The sequence below is a fragment of the Ochotona curzoniae genome, unplaced genomic scaffold, assembly GCF_017591425.1.
Source record: "Ochotona curzoniae isolate NIBS_2020 unplaced genomic scaffold, NIBS_Ocur_1.0 scaffold_2453, whole genome shotgun sequence".
In the NCBI taxonomy this organism is placed as follows: domain Eukaryota; kingdom Metazoa; phylum Chordata; class Mammalia; order Lagomorpha; family Ochotonidae; genus Ochotona; species Ochotona curzoniae.
This window is the reverse complement of record NW_024467094.1, coordinates 1,257,701-1,278,048: the sequence shown is the minus strand read 5'-3', so window position 1 is coordinate 1,278,048 and position 20,348 is coordinate 1,257,701. Positions and strand designations below refer to the sequence as shown.

Sequence of the window (20,348 nt, the reverse complement as noted above, 5' to 3'; positions counted from 1 at the left end):
GTAGATGCAGCGCCTGTGGGCATGCAGAGCCAGCTGTGCTGCAGGGGTGAGAGTACAACAGGTGGAGGTGAGTGAAGACCTGGGCCATTCTGATGGGCGGGAAGAGATGAGCAGCAGGGTTGAGTGTTGGTGACAGAGCTGCCTGCACCTGGCGTTTCAGAAGATGACTAACCAACCCAGAGAGACAGGGAAGCAAGGACGTAGCTGTCAGGGAGTTGCTGGTGGCATGGATAACAGGGAGCTCTGAAACAGAGGGAGTACAGAGGTTTGGGAACATTGACAGGCTCTGCCTTCTCTCACACCCCTCATGTTCGTGCTCAAGTCCTCTTTAAATACTGATTTCAAAATGCTTCTCTACTGCTTCTGATTTGCCACCAACACATCAATGAACCACCCTTAATAGCACAGGTTCCACTTTCTGGGACTACTGCTCAAAAATGGGACTTAATCCCGCTGGCCTAATGTTGCTCTACCATCTTACCAAACCATACAACCCCTTCTGTCAGCACTGAAGACCAAGTGCAGTATAGCTCCAACCTGCCTTTCCAGCCAGATATCTGTCACCCACCCACCCACAAAACAGATGCAAACTGCCCTCTGGAACCCCAGTGACTCCCTCAGCAGTGCTCCGTGGCTCATTCTCAATGGTGCTCAAGTTTCTGACCCAATCAGCAATTCCACTGAGTACCTGACTTATTCCTTCCTAAGTAGCTTTGTATTTCATGCTGTATAATACTCTTTTTATTCTTAAGATTTAATTATTTATTTACCTAAAAACTGGAACTACAAAGAAAGGTCTGCCATCCACTGGCTCACTCTCCAAATGGTTGCAACAGCCAGGGCTGAGCCAGGTCAAAGCCAGGAGACAGGAGCTTTACCAGGGTCCCCCACGTAGGAGCAGTGGCCAAAGCCCTTGCATCCTCTTTCATTGCTTTTCCCAAGCCATTAGCAGAAAAATGGGATGGAAATGGAGCAGATGGGACATGACCCAGTGCCTGTAAGAGATGCCCGCATCACAGGCAGTAGCTTTACTTGCTTTGCTGCAAGGCTGGCCACACGCACAAACTCTTACGTAGTGTCTTCCTCTTAGAGCAGTTGGAAGCAGGTATTATATTTTAATCATTTTGTTTCAGGAAAATAAACAGACCACAGGGATAAAACAGGGAGAAAGAATAAGGGGTAACCAGCCCACTGTCTGTCTGATTCCTCAAATCAAATCACCATACCTGAGTTTGCTCTGTGGTTTCAGCCCCCCAGTGGAAGCGCTCAGCAGTCTGGTGGCCCCGAAGCCCAGCGACGGGGGTCTGCTCAGTGACTCCAGCGAGGGACTCTTTCGGAGGTAAGGGTCAGGCTTCAGGTCCTCGGTCCTGGCCTTCAGAAGATCTGTGTCAAAAACAACAACAGGGTCACTTATCCTTGAGAAAGTGGAGAAACTACACAGGTCATCAGACTTTATTCTTGAGCACAATAGTATTCTCAATACACACACACACACAGAGACACAGAATACTTAATGGTTTCTGCAGTAATGCAAATACAAATAGGGAACCAGCGGGCCCAGCAGCTTGGCCTAGCAGCTAAAGTCCTCGCGTTGAATGCACTGGGATCCCATACGGGTGCCGGTTCTAATCCCGGCGGCCCTGCTTCCCATCCAGCTCCCTGCTTGTGGCCTGGGAGAGCAGTCGAGGACAGCCTAAAGCCTTGGGACCCTGCACCCATGTGGGAGACCTGGGAGACCTGGTTCCTGGCTTCGGATTGGCATAGCATTGACCATTGCACTCACTTGGGGAGTGAATCATCGGACGGAAGATCTTCCTCTGTCTCTCCTCCTCTCTTTGTATATCTGACTTTGTAATAAAAATAAAATAAATTTTTATAAAAAAAAAAAACAAATAGGGAACCGGTGTTTTCTACAAAGGGTTCTCCAGGCAGGATGCAGTCTACAATGTAGAGGCCACAGTGCCAAATAAATTCCAGTATTTAGAAATTATTATGAATTTCAAGACGGCGTCACCAAAGCATTACATCAGCTGTACGGCCTTCTAAGAACTTTGTATGGTTGCACAGTTCACAAGTCCCTGGAGTCACTCCAGATAACAAACTCTGCCTGACTCTATGGGCATCAGAGTGAATGAGCTGGCAGGAAAATGCCTTGTGTGACTATTATGTTCTGAGGAGACCCAAGAATGGCAGAAGTCTGTCCAATCAACATGGCCTGGCTCACTGAGAAGTAAAAAATAGTTCTTTCAAGACTGCTTTCTGCTGTTGCATTAGTTTGCATCAAAACAGGTAATGAGACGAACTAAACCTTCCTGATGACATTTCTTAATGGGCCAAGAAGCATAAAATGGGAGAAAAAGTTCTAGCAAACTGAAGCTCAGAGAAGTAAATGATTTGTTCCAAGACACACAACAGTCCAGTGATGGGCTAATAAGTGCATGGTCACAGGCTTGCTCCTTGTGGCCCCCAGATAGTCATGGTAGAAAACAATACTTCTACAGCTACCAGCCATCAATTATGGCTAGTAAAGTTGGGAGGGATGACAATTAGCTCCAAATAGCAGAGAAAAACAGTGTTTACAACACCAAGGAGAACAACAAAAACAGCACATTAATCCCTACTTCTGCAGCGTCGGATGACCTCAATGTTGACAAGCAATTACTGGAAGTTGCTGGAAGCAAACAATTTTCACTTTGTAATCCTTTCTTTATTATAGTGAATAGAACCATCCCTGCAGACAGGTGCCAGTAAGGGTGCAGGGGCAGGGTTGTCAATGAACTATTTACTTCACAGCCAAGGCTGCTGTGGTTTCAACTTCAGTGTTTATCTTGTAGATGAAGAGTTTCCCTAACACATTTTAAAGTGGGTGGAATACAGAGGTGAGGACACAAACAGGACCAAAAGCTCACTTGGTATACTCAGAAATGATAAAAGTGGAAAACTTTGTTGTATGCTTTTCTTTTTTTTTTTAAAGAAAGCTCATCACCTACTACCCAATTAAGTTAACTCCCATTACAGTCCACAGAGCACCTGCTGTAGTATTTCAATATTCTGTTCTGGCCTCCTTACTCTATTTCTAGTAAAGGGGTGTCAAGATTTGGTCTCCTGGACCTTAAATTCTTGTATTTTGCCACCTCCACTAGCTCCTTATATATTTATTATTATTATTATTATGACCTAAGGGTTTTTTTTAATAATAATTTCCTTCTTCCTAGAAGTTATTATTAGAACTTAAATGCCTATACAAGATTTTATCTCTTAATTTTCAAGCCCCTGACCAGAGCAATTACTGGCCTCTTTACCAAAAGGCAACTGAATAGAAAGAATTGAGAAAACATCGGTCCCTGTTTTCAAAATTATTCAAAATTCAAAATTATTCAACATTGTTGTGGCCTTTGATAAAGAAATTACTTAATCTCTACAAGGTTTGAATCACCTACAAGTAAAATTCAGAGAATGGGCCAAGATCATCTTTAAATTCTCAATGTTAGTGTTTATACAGACCTAAAATCCTTATTAAAATTCCATGCAAAGTACAGATTCAGAAGGAAAGTTTACCTCATAGAAACATTAGAACCAGCACGGGCCAGTGCCATGGCACCTGTAAGCTGCCTCCTGTAGCACGGGCATCACGTTTGGGCTCCGGTTTGAGTTCCAATTGCGTCACTACCGATCTAGTTCCCAGAAAACACTGGGAACCCTGAGAAAAGCAGTGGAAGATGGTCCAACTGCTCGCGGCCTGCACTCACGTAGGAGACCCCAAGCCCCATGCTCTTGGCTTTGGCTTGGCTCCACCCTGGTCACTGTGATTAACTGGAGAGCGAACGAGTAGATAGAAGATTCTCTCCCTTTCTTTCTGCCTTTCAAATAAAAAACAATAAATCTTCTAGACACAAACACACACACACACACACACATACACACACACAAGCCTGACCGTGGTTGACCATGATCTAAGAGAAATACATGAGCTATTACTTTTATTTGTATCACATTTATATACTTTGGGGTCCAGTGTTGTGGCTACTAGACAAAGCTGCTGTCTGTTATGCCAGCATTCCATATGGATGCTGAGTCCAGACCTGGATGCTCCTCTACTTTTGATCCGGCGCCCTGCGAATGAACCTGAGAGATGAGCAGAAGATGGCTGTGGGAGACACAGATGAGGTTCTTGGCTCCTGGCGTTGGCATGGCATAACCATGACCATTGCAACAGTGTGGAGAATGAACCAGGAGATGGAAGAGCTCTCTCTCTCTACAAGTGTGTGTGTGTGTGTGTGTGCTCTTCCCTCTATAGTGCTGCCTTTCAAAAAACTGAAAATCGATCTTTGCGATCTACAAGTTTTCCTTTCTATTCTTCCGACAGGCTCTGGTAAACAGTTCACTTACTCTTATTTTTGCTGATTTTGGCTCCAGACCCTCATCATGACATACACAGAATTTCTAAGGTACAGATTCCACACAATCTTAACATTCTGTGAACTCGAAAAGTGCTACTCTCTTTGTGCTGGGAACAGGAACTGATTCAGCAGAGAATAGTAAGGAATGTGAGAAGATGGTGCTATAACACTCCACCCCAGCCCCACTCTGTAAGAGATTTTCAAAATTAAATAAATATATGTTATACATGTGTATATTTATATATATAAATATAACATAATATACATGTTATATATTATATATTTGAATATTTCTGTATATATAAACATATAAAAATATATAAATATTTGAAAGGCAATTAGAGAGAGAGTGCAGATCTTCCATCTGTTGATTCGTTCCCCAAATGGTTACAATCCTGGCCCCAACCTCAGCTTTGAAATCAGGTGCAGCTTAGTCTCCCATGTGGGTTCAGGGGACCAGACACTTGGGTCATCTTCCACCGCCTTTCTAGGCACATTGGCAGGGAGCTGGATCAGAAGCAGAACAGCCAGGGCTTTGAATTGGTGCTCTGAAAAGGGATGCTGGTGTTGCAGGTGGCAGCTTAACCTGCCACATCAACTCTCTGAGGCCTTTAAGGGTGCTAACTTGATCCAAGCCACACTCCTATGGAGCGCATAATATAACCGCTACTTTAGAGATGAGGGAACTGAAGCACAGAAGGGTGGAGCAAGAGGGCCAAGCCAGCTATAAATGGCAGTGCTATGACTGAAGTCCAGGTAGCCAGGTCCAGTCCTGTAGCCCCACTAACAGCTACTCTCATGAGCCACTGACAGAAGTGGTGCGGCACAATGAAAATGGGACGTGTGACGGTTGCTGACTACAATCCCCACTCCATTATAAGCATTTGATTTAAAAAAAAATATGGTGTAATAACAGAAGAGGGTTATTCAAAGATGCCCCCAGGAATTTTTTTTTAAAAGCACATGTTTTTTTTTTTCCTTCCTGTTGTTGATTATGGCTTGTGGCTTTTAATTTAATGGGATGTATAGTAATGGTGTAATGGAGACAACCAAATCTAGCAGCAAGTTATTTAACTTCATGGTGTTGTAAATTTCTATTTTTCTTCCTGTTGTTGATTTTGTATTGTGGCTTTTCATTTAAGGGGATATATATTGACTGTGTAATGGAGACTATCATATCCAGATGTGAGGATACAATGCAGCATGCCTCTCTACTTCCAGTCCAAAGATGGACTCACAATGAAACTGTTTACTGTGTCTGACAATAGGATAATGGACTGCCTGCCATTGTCCATGCCCACAATGATGGACATACGACTGTACATGAAGAACTATACTAATAGTAATAATATAGGGGAACTCAGTGAGCGGAGAGGGAATTGGGGAGGGGATAAGGGAAATCCCATGATTTCTGGAACTGTATCATAAAATGATAATAATAAAAAAGAATTAAAAATTTTTAAAAAGATCATATTTCTTAAATGGTTACAAAAAATGTTTAAACGCATTTGAGAGGCAGAGAGAAATAGACAGAGCTCGCATCTACTGGTTCACTCCCTGAAAGCTGCCGTTGACTCAGGCCAGGTTAAAACCAAGACCTGGAAACTCCATCTAGGTCTGCCACGTGGGTCACAGGAACCCAACTACCTGAGCCATCGCCGGCTGCCTCCCATGGTAGGAATCTGGGATCAAGAGCCAGAACCAGGAATCACAACCAGGAGCTCAAAGACCTGGCCTCATGAACTAATGTCTTCACTCTATTTATGCCTCTTCCTTGAGGCATTGTTTAGCAATCATGGGAGCAACAGACAACATCAAAATTAAGTATGGTTTTTTTTTTTTTTCATAGCTGCTGCTTTTAGAGGAGATCAGAAAACATGTTAAATATTTAGGTAAAAATAAATGACAGTCTGGCGTCTCTTCCCTCATCCACACACACCGGTGAACGCAGCCTGTAGGTGATAACTTTGTTGTCCCATTGGCTGCACTGCTGGAGCTCACCTATATAAAATGTACATGCAGAGACTGAGATGGCTTAGAATAAATGCCAATGATCATTTTTGTAAGTTTAGATTTGCTGCAAGGAAAAGAAACATCGACTCCCCAACCCCAGAAATGTGTTTTATGTCTTAGGTAACTTACCTGACAGGGGAAGGTCTGGAAGATCCAGGCGTTGAGTAACTCCTTTGCTGCCTGGACGCAGGCTGCCGTAAGCTGAATGCCTCTGCAAGAGCCAAGACACATGAGCACAGTGAGCGTGGAATCTCTACAACAGCAGAAACGCCTCCGACAGGGGAAGGGGTGATGCATTCACATACACAATCAGTTGTTTTTAAGCACACTGGGATCATCACACAGAGTGAGCTTTTAAAATGACGTATTTACTTGAATAAGTTGCAAATGAAATAGGATAAACCTGAAGGGGGACAAAAAAGAGAAATGGTGACAAAGTTTCAGGGCTGGTGTTGTGGCACAGTGGGTTGAACTGCCATCTGCAACAGCAACAGTCTATATGGGTGCCAGTTTGTATGCTGGCTGCTCTACTTCCAATCCAGCTCCCTGCTAATGCATGTGGGAAAACTGCAGAAGATGGCCCAAGTAGCTGGCCCCTTGCACCCATATTGGAGACCTAGAAGAAACTTCTGGCCTTGGCCTGGTCTAACCCTGGTTGCTGTGGCCATTTGGGGAATGAACGAGTGCATGGAACATCTCTTTTATTTCTCTGTTTCTTTCTACCTCTCTCCTCCTCTCTCTATAATTCTGAATTTCAAATAAACTTTTTTTTCTTTCAGAGAAAGTCTCTCACTCTCATCACCCATTTTTTTCTGTCCAAAGTTAATTATTAATTAGCCTTATGAAAATCCTTCCTGGAATAGTTTACATACAGTCAAGGATTCGTGCAAAAAGTTTTTTCTTCTTACTATTTAAAAAAAAAAATTGTATTTGAATGGCAGAGAGAAAGAGACAAACAGAGATCTCCCATCCACTGCTTCCCTCGCCAAATGCCTGGGGGTTGGGGTGGTTTGAAACCAGGAGTCTGGAACTCCATCTGGGTCTCCCATGTGGGTAGGTAGAGACCCAAGCACTTGGGCCACCATTTCCTGTCACCTAGGGTCTGCTTTAGCAAGGATGCTCAAGTTGGAAGCAGGGTTGGAATATGAATAGATACTCTCTAAATGGCATCTTAATGGTTAAGCCAAATGTTCGTCCCTGTTTCGCCAATATTTTGTTCAAAATTTCTGAAGAGAAGTTCACGAGAGACCCCGACCTCTATGTTTTCCTCAATTATTTATTTAAAAAGTAGAGAGAGAGAGAGGAGACTTGAATTGATTCACTCTTTTTTTTTAATGTCCTTGCCAGAATCAGATGTCAAAGCTATGGTAGGCCGTTAAAATGAAGGCTCACTTTTTCTAGTGGTTTTTCTAGTTTTTGTATGAATTTATAAAACATGGACATTTTTTCCTTGAGTGTTTTGAGAGATCAAATAGTGAAGCCATCAGGGCCTGAAATTTCCTTTACAGAAAAAATTTATAATATGGACTACTATGATTTTCTACTTTTTCTTATGACTGTTTACATATATTTATTTATTTATTTATATTGGAAAATAGATTCAAAGACAGAAACATCTTCTGTCCACTGGTTCATTCCCCAAGTGGCTGCAACAGCAGGAGCTAAGCTGATCTGCAGGAGCTGAGTTGATCTGAAGCCAGGAGCCAGGAGCAGGTGCAGGGTCCCAAGGCTTTGGGCCGTCCCAGCCTTGTAGCCTGCTTTCCTAGGCTACAAGGTTACAAGCTGGGTAGGATGTAGAGCAGCCAGGACACAAACCGGTGCCCACATGGGATCCTGGCGCATGCGAGGTGAGGACTTAGCTCCTGAACCATCGCACTGGACCTGGTCATTTACTTTTTTTTTTTTTAAGAGTTTGTAATCATTTAATTAATATTTTAAAATTTATTAACTCATGGGGCAGGGGTCAAATTACAGTGGGCTGGGTTGGAGCCTCTGATGCTAATATCCAAAAGCCAGCAATCCATCCTCAACTGCTTTCCCTGGCTGCAACAGGGAGCTGGATGAGAAGCAGGGCTGCCAGGATTAGAACCGGTGCCAATATGGGATACCAGTGTGTGCAAGGTGAGAACTTTAGCTGCTAGGCTACCATGCTGGGTCCTGTAGAGTCAGATTTTATAAAGAGGAGAGACCGAGAGAAAGACATTCCATTTACTGGTTCACTCCCAAAGTGGCCACAATGACCAGGGCTGAGTGGATTTGAAGCCAGGAGCTTCTTCCAGGTCCTCCACGCATGTGACAGAGTCCCAAGGCTTTGGGCCGTCCTTGACTGCTTTCCCAGGCCACAAGCAGGGAGCTGGATGGGAAGTGGAGCTGCCGGGATTAGAACCGGTGCCCATATGGGATGCCATATGGATCCTAGGAAAGGGCTTTAGCCATTAGGCAATCATGCTGGGCTCTCGTCTCTACTTCTGGTAGAAACAGAATTTCTTTTAATGGGCCAACTCTTTTATCCTTTTTTTTTAGGATTAAATTCATGCATTTGAAAGAGTTATACAGAGAGACAGGGTTAGGGAAAGAGAAAGAGAGAGAGAATCAGCCATCCACCGGTTTACTCCCCAGATGGCTGTAACGGTCACGGTTAATCCAGGCTGAAGCTTGGAGCTCATCCTGCTTTCCCACTTGGTTGGCAGTATTTGAATCATCTTCCACTGCTCTCCCCAGCATATTAGCAATGAGCTGGATTGGAAGTGGAACAGCTGGGACACAAAGCAGAGTCCTATGGGATGCAGTCATCAACAATGAAAAGCTGCTCCCACTACGCCACAGTGCTAGCTTCTTAATGACCAACTCAGCTACTCTGGGAACATTTCCTATAAGCGAAGTACAGACGACACAGCCTTTTCCGCCAGTCCTTCCGGTATCAAATCCTCTGTATTTAATCCCTTTCTGCTTAACTACCTAGAATGATTCCTGATACCTGCAAATAAATTAAGATATATCCAGAAACAGCCTCATAGATGGTCAAAAATTTCTGCAGGGACTTTTCCTTTATCGCATTAACTTAAACCTAAAAGAATCTAAATACACCAACAAGCAGTGTTCTAGACAAGATATAGAAGCAAACAAAATATACAAAAACAAAAACATTTGCCCTCATGGACTTACATCTCAATAATAAAGTGAAAGTACTAGTCGTTGGAATAATTGTAGTATAATCCAAGTTATAAAACATTCTTGTTACACACATAAAGAACATCTGGAAGGATACACAATAAACTACAAACAGTGACTGTTTCTGGGACTTTTTTCGAATACCTGCATTGGAGACACAGCAGCTGCTGGGGTAGTCCGCACTGGTATTCCACTTAGGGGACTCCTAGGGGTCTTATGTACAGAAATATTCTGCCCACCTCCACCTGTCAAGAAAAGACATTGGGACATACAGTTGCATCCTGTGATGTTTAATTTAACATCCACTTCCTCTCTTTTCCCCCGGGGTCTACAGTTGAATTAGGGTAATGAGAAGAGAGGGGAATAGCTGTGTAGGAGCAGATCTCAGACACAGAACACCAAGAGAAAATGTGTATAATGAGGTGTGGAAGGCAGGAAGGAGTAGCAAAGCTCTTACTAAAATAATTACTGCTAATTCTTTTCCTAACCCCACAGACTGACTCATTAGGATGTCACATATTTCGGTATGTATGGTCTAATCTTAACCTGATTTCACGGCCAACTATTTTAGCAGAAATAACCAGGTACATCCTGGGATTATCTGACTCCAGTCTTCAAATACAATGGCATATACGGTCAAGGGAATTATTGTTATTGTGGAAAATGCACATTTCGTTTCTTCCCTTTACAATACTTGATGCACCTTTCCCCCATACACAGATAAGTGTGATTAATGGGAAACTGTGAGTCAGCCAGATTGTTCCAGGAAAGGCTGGGAAGGCACTAAGGTCAGGAGTGACAGATCAGCACAAATATTCACACATAAGATGGAGTCAAAAAGAGTCTTAACAGCATAGTGTCAGGTGAGAACGCCTGGAAGACATGAGAATCCCAGGAAGAAAGCTAAATGGGGGCTGGGATTGTGGCACAAAGGATTAAACCTCCACCTGCAATGTCAACATTTGGTATTCAAGCACTGGCTCAAAACTCAGCCACTCTGCTTCCCACCCAGTTCCCTGTTAATTGTACCAGGAAAGCAGTCCTTTACCCACATGGGAGAACTGGATAGAGCCCCAGGCTTCTGTCTGGTCCAGGTCTGGCTTCTGTGAACCACCTAGACTGTGAACCAACAGATGGAAGATTTCTTTCACTCTGTTTCTCTCTCCTTGTTACTCCTCCTTTCAGATAAAATCAAATCTTGGAGAGAGAGAGAAACAAAGAAGAGAGAGGTGCCTAATTTTTAGAAGGCTGAAGAAGTCAAACAGCAGTGACCTGAACGGCTATGAGAGGCAGAAATGGAAGGTGGCAAGGCAAGACCTGGAGCTAGAGGCAAGGTGGAGAGATGGAGTAGGTCAAATTTATCTTCTTTCATGCCTCACTAAAGCCTCTCCCACACGGGTACAACAACACGTGGGCAACAGCACTGCACGGGGCATGATTTCCCAAGAGCCTTTGAGGTCATTTCAATCTGGGGTCACGGTGGAGTAGACAGTCCTGACCTCTCAGGTCAAGGTTTCGGCTTTGCTTATGGCCAGATGTGCTTAGATACCTGAGCGTCCCAAGTCAAACGACTTGATCAGCGACTTGACAGTGGTGGTTGATTCGGAAGGTGCTGGGGATGTCCTGCTGGCGTAGCCATTGTGCCACCGGCCTGTCACGTCTGCCTCCGAGGACTCTGGCTGTTCATTCACAGGTCTGCATGGTAAAGAACATAGAAGACTGAGAGGGTGGAGGACAGCCCCATGCAGAAAACAAGAAAATAGGTGGAAGCACCTGACATGCAGGAAATGAATGGAACTGGAGGAAAATTCTACATCTAGAATTCTGCTTGTTACATCAGCTTGGCATCTTGAGGAAATGATGTAGATTGTGTTCATGATTTTTAAGACAGCTGCTTGGGAAAATGGTCAGAAATAAGATGTGCATACTGAAAATGACTTGTTGTTAGCTATAAATAAAACATGTGCACTTGCTCTGAGAACTTTAGCAAACAGCCAGCACAATGGTTCAATTGGCTAATCCTCTGCCTGCCAAATCCTGGCATGTCCTATGAGCACCAGATTGTGTCCTAGCTGCTCCACTTCCCATTCAGCTCCCTGGCTGTAGCCTGGGAAAGCAATAAGGGATGGTCCCAAAACCTTGGGGTCCTGCACCCGTGTGGGAGACCCAGAAGAAGTCCTAGCTCTTAGCTCTGGATCAACTCAACTCCAGCAACTGCAGCCATTTGGGAGTGAACCAGTGGATGGAAGATCTTTCTCTCTGTCTCTCCTTCTCCCTGTAAATCTATCTTTCCAATAAAAATAAATAAACCTAAAACAAAAACACAAGTATTTAGCTTCTTGACAATGACAGATTCAAAGGACTGGACTGTCATCAGGTATTCCCAACCCTGCAGTGTACAGAGTTTGGAAAGATGGTGTCTCACGAGTCTCCTGTAGCTGGGATTTCAAATGGGATTCATGCCCTACTAATCTCAAAGATGTGGGCAACACCTGTGTGGGGGCCTGAGTCTGGGAGAGGTATGGGTGGAGACAGGACACAGGATGCCCCTATGTGGATGTAGATTGCAGAAGACACACAATGCATTCCAGGGCCTCCTTCACGGGGGCAGGTGGTCCAGCCTCACATTGACATTCTGCCAACTGTTCCTAGAAGTTCAGTGTAGCAACTGCTTCTTCAGCCCTCCCAACACCTCTCTAAGTCACTTAAATGACACTGTCCATCCGTTCTATGCAATAGGATCCTGAAACTCCAAAACTTATTTTGCAATTCTGAGGGAGGTGGAGCTTGGGCTTTCCTCTACTTTTCCTGGTATGTTCTTCATGTGGTTTTTAAACCCAAGCACAGACTTGGAGGAGGACATTTTTGAAGATAGCTCATTTGTTTTGATTCTCTTATGCATGGCTTCGTCATCCAGGGGCCTTTACGTGTCATTTAATCTTCCTGTGAATGGACCAAGACAAGAACTCTCTCAATCTTCTGATTGCTAAATTGCTGCTCCTGCTATTGTATCAGAATGCCACAGTTGTTTCATGACTAATGCATGAAAGTGGCTCGAACAGGGTGTTCCTGGTAGTGTATTTTAATAAGGTCAGTGGAAGTTTAAAGTATTTCTTTACAGACCTTTTTGAAATAAATCTAGCTAATTCTGTTACATTTATTTGCCTTTAGTTTTCAAAGCTTTCTTCTGTTGCTCTGTATTCAACCTAAACAGAATAAATGTAAGTGAAATAACTTATAACAGCTAAGCCACCCTGCCTTACATGACTGACTAGACAGCTCCTTCGTAAATCCATAAACAGAAACATAAACAAAGCATTCAGAAATCCTTATTAGAGAGGTCTGCTTTTAAATAAATTTTTTTAAAGAACCACTGAAAGGACCTGGCTTTCCTATTTTCCCTGTTGCATTTATTTCATAATTTCATATTTTGTGTTTATATTTTCCCAATAAAATTCAGGTGGTGAATATGTAGATTAAGAATTAGTCAAGGGCCCAACACGATAGCGTAGCTGTTAAAGTCCTCGCCTTGAACGTGCCGGGATTCCATATGGGCACTGGTTCTAATGCCGGCAGCCCTGCTTCCCAACCAGCTGCCTGTGGCCTGGAAAAGCAGCCCAAGCCCAAGCCTCGGGACCCTGCACCCACACCTGTGTGGGAGACCTGGAAGAAGCTCCTGGCTTCAGATCGGCATAGCATCGGCCGTTGCGGTCACTTGGGGAGTGAACCATTGGATGGAAGATCTTCCTGTCCGTCTCTGACTCTCCTCCTCTCTATTTCTGCCTTTCCAATAAAAATAAATAAATTTAAAAAAAAAAGAATGAGTCAGATTAGACCTCAGCAGGAAAATAATTTCCTATTTCTGCCCAAGCCATTCTCAGGAAGGTCTTCAACCAACCAAATGAGCCTCTTGTATGCCAATCCATTCAGATAACTTGGTAGCAAAAAGTCTTCAAGGAAGATAATGCTGAAAATTTCATTTCCACCTCATTTCTTAACAATCTGATGACAAAGAAAGGGAGAATCCTATATTCTGCTGAGGGATCTATCTCTGTGATTTCAAACTTGAAATGATGAAATGATGGCTCATTCAGACTTCCTAAGAAGAAATCAAAGCATCACGAAGCATTTTCCAGGCTCTTATCTAAAGACAGTATTTCAACCATTCTGCTTGTCTGGAACAATTTTTTTTTTAAAAAAAGCATGAGAAAACTGCTCGTTATTTAAGTGGATTAGAGAAATCTCCACCAAATTACATAATAGCTATTTGCATGTGAATGTGTGCAAAATGGGTACTTAGGAGGGATCAACAAAGTTTGACTTTAGTAACCATACAAAACAGTTACCAAGTAGGCTATGGATTTTATTACAACAGGTTTAGTATTCTCAATCAGAAAACCCCACTTCCCGTGCCATGGAAAGATAAAGGACATTAAGAAATCTTTAAGATCACACACACAGGCATCAATAAAGAAAAATCAATAAGAGAAACATGGAGTCATCATATACAGGAAAAATCGCAAGGAACCACACTGGTTAATATTTCAACACTAAATAATTGCCTCTGAAGCCCTATGGTAGGCCCTAAAGTCAACCTGTGAAAAAAAAAATTTAGACATGTAGTTAAATAAAGCCTTGCAAATTCTTTAATCATCCCAAAGTAGTTTCCAGGGTTTTGCAAGTTTACGTGTATGCGAACATGCCATATGTTAATAAATCCGACACACTAGCTTTTCCGTTGGGGATTCAATAGTCTGCTCTTTCCTTTGTGGCTTCTCAGAAAAAGTAACTGCTTTATGTTTACAGGCCATATTTTAAAAGAAAAAAAAAAAAGCAGCAGCAATTTTCCTATCAGCTCCCAGTCTATAAAACCATAAAAATTATTAATAAATTCAGGAAAATAACATGTATAGGAAATAACTCCTCTCTACAAGGTAATTTCAAAAATCTGGGGAAAATAGGTATGAAAGATAAATTTATTTTGAGGCAAAAGAACTATGAAATCCATGCATATGAAGACTCTTCAAAAGTTTAAGAAAAATACAAATTGAGAACAAGCTATGTATCAGTTTCAAAACTTTTCAAGGGTCAAAATAAGCATCTTTGGGCCCGGCGGCATGGCCTAGCAGCTAAAGTCCTCGCCTTGATCGCACCAGGATCCCATATGGGTGCCGGTTCTAATCCTGGCAGCTCTGCTTCCCATCCGGCTCCCTGCTTGTGTCCTGGGAAAACAGTCGAGGACGACCCAAACCTTTGGGGACTCTGCACCCGTGTGGGAGACCTGGAGGAAGTTCCTGGCTCCTGGCTTTGGATCGGTGCAGTACTAACCGTTGAGGTCACTTGGGGAGTGAATCATCAGAAGGAAGATCTTCCTCTCTGTCTCTCCTCCTCTCTGTATATCTGACTTTGCAATAAAAAAAAAAATCTTAAAAAAAATTAAGCATCTTTATCTCCAATTATTTATGAGCTTTCTGAAATATCCTTCTATATGCCAAGCACAGTAACATTCATGAATTAAACTTCCCACAAAAATCTCACAATATTATTCCTTACATTATAAGAAAATGTTAACATAGCTCAGAGGGTTCTCTTTATATAACGATAATTTTGAAAAACACCCTCACAAGTTTTTAAGTAGTGAATCTCAGGTGCACACCCAGCTTTGGTAATTCCCTTTCTCAATTTTTCTATAATGCTTGAGTGTTCTGAAAATAATAAACAGGCTGATGTTATTTCTTATTAAAACTTACTATGAGAATCCCTGCCAACATGTATTTCATGCCATAATCTACTCTTAGGAAATGACCACCCATACCTGAGAGTGAGGAACGGCTGAGGCCGGAACACAGAGCAGGTGATACACACGTCCACAGGAGGCTGTGTGCCACCAGCTCACCGAACGCTGACCATCTAGGCCCTCTATCTGATATGATAACTTCAATGTGCATATCCGTCATGATTGTTCATTGAGCATTTTTCTTTGCTCTGTGTAATCCAGAGATGGAATGGGTTTCCACAAGTGTTGATTTTGTACAGCACAGACTCCATTGAGACACCATTTTGTTATTTATGTTGAGCTAAATTCAGGGGAGTTCTTGTACATGATATCTTAAAGTATTCAACCATAAACACCATCTGGGCCAGGTCATTCTGCACCAGTGCAACCCTCACTGCCAGCAGATTAAGAATTGTACAGAGGACCACATGCACACGACTGCCAGGCCTCCTTCCTGAGCCTGTCAGCAGGAGCCAGCTCCAGGCTGACCCCCATCCCCTCCTTCTGCCAGTCCAGTTTGGGACTACTGACCTACCCACCTGTTTCTTTTATGTCATGCTTTTGTGCCTCTGCTCATTCTGTGACCTTCCTTAGAGAGCAGTTCCTTAAAGTACTCCGTAATGGTTTGCACAAAACTTCGAAATAAAGAAGTTTGTCACAGAAATTATGGCATATTTGTCTCTTAGGGGTCAGGCAGTCTGAATCTCATTTTCACATTTCAATGCAAAAAATATATAATACTTCAAAATTATTTTTTAGTTTGTGTATTTTTAAAAATTGTGCAAAATGGCAACTTGAACACAAGCATCTTAATCTTCAAATCCCAACAAAAAGAAACCAAACAAACAATATTAGCATTGTGTTAGCAATGGGAATGGCTTCTGCGCCCAGGGAGCACGCAGCGCGTTCTCGCAGAGGCGCAGGAGCGCGAACACCCGCAGTCTGAGGAGGTTGGGATGGGGCTGCCCAGGCACAGAGGACAGAAACTCAGGAAGGGTCACCGGTTGGACCTAACCAAGCAAGCAAACTCAAGAAACTGGCTCCTCTATTCTGGTTACACCAGAGAAGAAACCAAACACAGACACATCTCTTCTACTGAGGCAGAAATTCCTTCTGTACTGTCTTTGGGTTTGTGCTTCCCAATGTATGTGTATAATCTACGTGTAACTTGGGAAGTCTACCCTTTATTTAAGATATGAGAAGAGTCTAAGCATCGACAGGCCAAGGCAAGGAGTCCGCACACAGTGTGCGGATACCAACCTCAGGCAAAGGTCAGACCCTGACCTGGTGTCATCCAAGCAATGGTTGGCGATGGGCTAGAACATTTTCCCTGACCACTGATGATATTCCATAAAGCAAAGGACAGCCACACTTGAGAAAAGAGACACTTGTCAAAGTACAATAGAAAACAGAATCACATGTTTGGTAGCTTCTCCCCTCAAATTCAATAGAGTATGAAAACAACATGGGGCTGCCGCAGTGGCATGGAGGTTCAAGCTGCTGCCTGTGACCCTGGCATCCCATACAGCCAGTCTGAGTCCTGGCTGCACTGACTCCTGACTGGCTCCCTGCTAACGTGTCTGGGAAAGCAAAAGCAGACGGCCCGAGTGCTTAAGGTCCCCATCACCCACATGGGAGACCTTAAAAGCTCCTGGCTCCTGGCTGGGCCAATCCCAGCTGTTGTGGTGTTTTAGAGGGTGAACCCCGGCAGATGGAAAATCTGTCTCTCCCCATCATTTTACCTTTCAAATAAATTTTTAAAATAAATCTTAAAAAAAAAACAGATGAAAGATGGTGATTTAAAATAAAAGGCTCATTTTTAAAAACTTAGGAAAGCAGCAGCAGATGACCCAAGCACCTGGGTCCGTGTACCCACATGGGAGACCTCAGAGAAGCTTCAGGCTCCTGGCTTTGGTCTTACCCAAAGCCCCGACCACTGCAGCCATTTGGAGTGAAAACAGCAGATGAAAGCTCTCTCCTTGTCTCTATGTAACTCTGCCTTTAAAATAAAGATAAATTTTTAAAAATATAACAGCAATCTAAGAATCCAATCACAAATATCTTGAGGCAGAATTAACTCAGAAGCATAAGAAATGAGGGCACGAGAACCACCTGAAGAGTGCAATATCCAGGGTAGGGAATGGGTCCAGTGGGGAGGTTATGGGCTCCTTTGATGGGCTGCAACTTCCACTGGTGAGCAGGAGTACCAGGACTGAGGGTGGGCCTGGCTGGACAGGCGGTGGTACAAGCTGGTATGAGTGTGGGCTAGAGGGTGGAATCGGTTGGGTCAAGTTAGGCTTCAAGGCCCACTGATGCATATGAGATCTCAATGGGATATAGGGCAGACTGGACCAGTCCACATGCTGGCAGGCACAGGAACCAGAGCTGCTGGGCTAGTCCAGAGGGGGTCACTGGGGGCTGCTCTGACTGGGCTGCAGTTCTCTCTGTGGCACATGAGGGCCGAATGTGTGTTGGGCAGGGCTGGGCTGGGCCGCAGCACCCATTGGTTTGCTGAAGATGAAGGACAGAACAAATCAATCAACTATCAGTGAAACGACTACAAATTTCTGGGCCAATGGAGACTCGGAGGTGGACTATGACAGCCAATCAATCTTGGATGGATTTCCTTACCCTTGGAGCGACAATACCAGCAGCATCTTAGAACTATAGAAAACCGCATGAGCAGAACCCTCAGAAAAAGCTCCACAATGGTGACCCTGGGATGACATCGGGTGGCAGATCCCCACCCCCCAGGTAATACAGCTGTTGGAAGGCTGGGCGTGGTTTCTTCTGTTGTATCCCCATCTCCCCCAAATACAGCAAGAAGAAAAAGAAAATGTGTAAACAATGGTCCCACCCACTATCCCCTGATCCTCAACCCTTCCCTGATCAACTACATAAACATCAAAAATCAAATTAAAAAAAAAAGAAAGAAAAAATAAGAAACGAGGGCATGTTTGGGAAGGTGTGCCTGAAGGCAGGTGGAAAGAAGAAAGTAAAGGTGGATTTGGTAGGCTAACACCAGCTTTGTAATAAATATGCTGTTGGCACGACAGGCTATCCATCTGAAATTAAAAGCAGTAGGACCCACAATACATTACATAAAGACAGCTAACATGGCTGTGTGTGTGTGTTGCCTGGGTGCCTGCACGTGCTTCTCCTCTCAGTGAGATATTGGAGGAGGAGAAATAATAAACAAAGGCCCAGAAACAGCAAACAAAATCCAGCAAATAAAAGCACTAATATTATGCAACAATATGAAATTCTCAATGATAGACAATAAAAAGACCCACGACATAGCACACAAGTCATAAGACCCAAACACACTCATAACGACTCATAGACTGGTAAGAAGAAAAATCAGCTCGAAGAAATATGCAAAAATGTTCAAACTAGCAATTCTTAGAACAGCAATTGCCAATGGTAAGAAAAAGTAATAAGAAAAAAAAGTGCTCAGCGAACAGAAATTTCTCAAAGGAAGATACAGGGATGCCCAACAGGTACACGAATACATGCTCAGCACCACTGATCATGATGGAAATACAAATCAAAACCACTTTGAGATAGCATGTCATTCCAGTTGCTCAACTACTGTCCAAAACACAAAAGACAACACGTATGGTAAGGACATGGAGAAGAGAATCCCAGCACACTGTTGCTGGGATCACAAAAAAGCCATTGTAGAAGACAGCATGGAGCTTTCTCAAAATCTAAAAATAGGGGTAGGCATTGTGGCATAGTAGGAAAAGCCACAAGCTTCAATGCTGGCACCCCATATGGGCACTCGTTTGAGTTCCGGCTACTTCATCTCTGATTAGCTCTCTGTGAATGTGCCTGGAAAGCAGTGTCAGATGGCCCAAATGCCTGGGCCTTTGCACCAATTTGGGAAACCCAGAGGAAGCTCCAGGCTCCAGGCTCTAGGCTCCAGGCTTTGAACTAGTCTAGCTCCAGCTGTTGCGACCATTTGAGAAGTGAGTCAGCAGATGAAAGACCTGTCACTCCTTTGCTCTATGAACTCTGGCCTTTCTAGTAAATAAATAAATCTTTTTAAAGAAAAAAAAAACACTAAAAATAGAGCTACCAGGTGATTCAGCAATACCACTACTGCCGAGTAATACATTCAAGGGAAATGCAATCAACCTAAGAGGCATTTGTACTCTCTCCCATGTTGACAGCAGTACTATTCACAATGGCTAAGAAAGGGAAACACAGAAAATGTCTACTCTCTGATAAAATACAAACATCTAACCATAAAATACATAAAATTTTGATATTTCCAACAACATGGACAGCACTGGAAGTCATTGTTTAACTGAATTAAGTCCATGGCAAGCACAGAAAAACAAGTACTATAAGATCTCACTCGTATGTGGAATCTAAAAGAGTCGATCTCACAGTTGAGAGAGAAACAGCAGTTAGCAGAGGCTGGGAGAAGAGTCGCGAAGAGAGAGGGTGAGAAAAGGTTAGTGGGTGCCAAGTCAAGATAGTAGTTTTAGTGCACAATAAAATGCCTTTTTACTTATTTAACTAAAATGTCTGTTGATTTATCTATTTAAAGGCAGAGAGATAGGGAGAGAAACAGATAGCGAGATCTCCCTCATTGCTAGCTCACACCCCAAACGCCCACAACAGCGGGGCTCGTGGTAGGCCAGGTCAAAGTCAAGAGTCAAGGATTCACTGACTCATCTGGGCAGCATGGACCCGGCCACTCGAGCCATCCATCACTTGTTGCATCCCAGGGCGTGCACCAGGGGGCAGCTACAATCAGGAGTGGACTTCATAAAAAAAAAAAAAAAGTTACTTGTTGTCACGTACTTGAAATGCAGAGCAATAAAGAAAAAGAGAGGAAAAGAGATCAAGCCACTCAGCCATAGTTGACTGCAACAGCCAGGGCTGGACCAACCAAAGCCAAGCACCCAGAACTGCATCCTAGTCTCCCTTACGGCTGACAGGGGCCTGAGCACCTGAGCCTTTAGTGGCTGTTTCCC

At 43.4% G+C, this 20,348-nt stretch overlaps 1 protein-coding gene across 1 annotated transcript in view; it reads right to left on the bottom strand.

Moving 5' to 3' along the window:
- The window catches only part of SPECC1 (sperm antigen with calponin homology and coiled-coil domains 1), a 288,342-nt gene that overhangs the window by 64,331 nt on the left and 203,663 nt on the right, over positions 1 to 20,348 (bottom strand). The window contains exons 8-11 of the mRNA XM_041001555.1: positions 11,134 to 11,279; positions 9,729 to 9,829; positions 6,543 to 6,624; positions 1,227 to 1,383 (exon numbers count right to left, since the gene is read on the bottom strand). Of these exons, the coding sequence (XP_040857489.1) occupies positions 1,227 to 1,383; positions 6,543 to 6,624; positions 9,729 to 9,829; positions 11,134 to 11,279 (486 nt within the window). The remainder of the gene's footprint in view (positions 1 to 1,226; positions 1,384 to 6,542; positions 6,625 to 9,728; positions 9,830 to 11,133; positions 11,280 to 20,348) is intronic.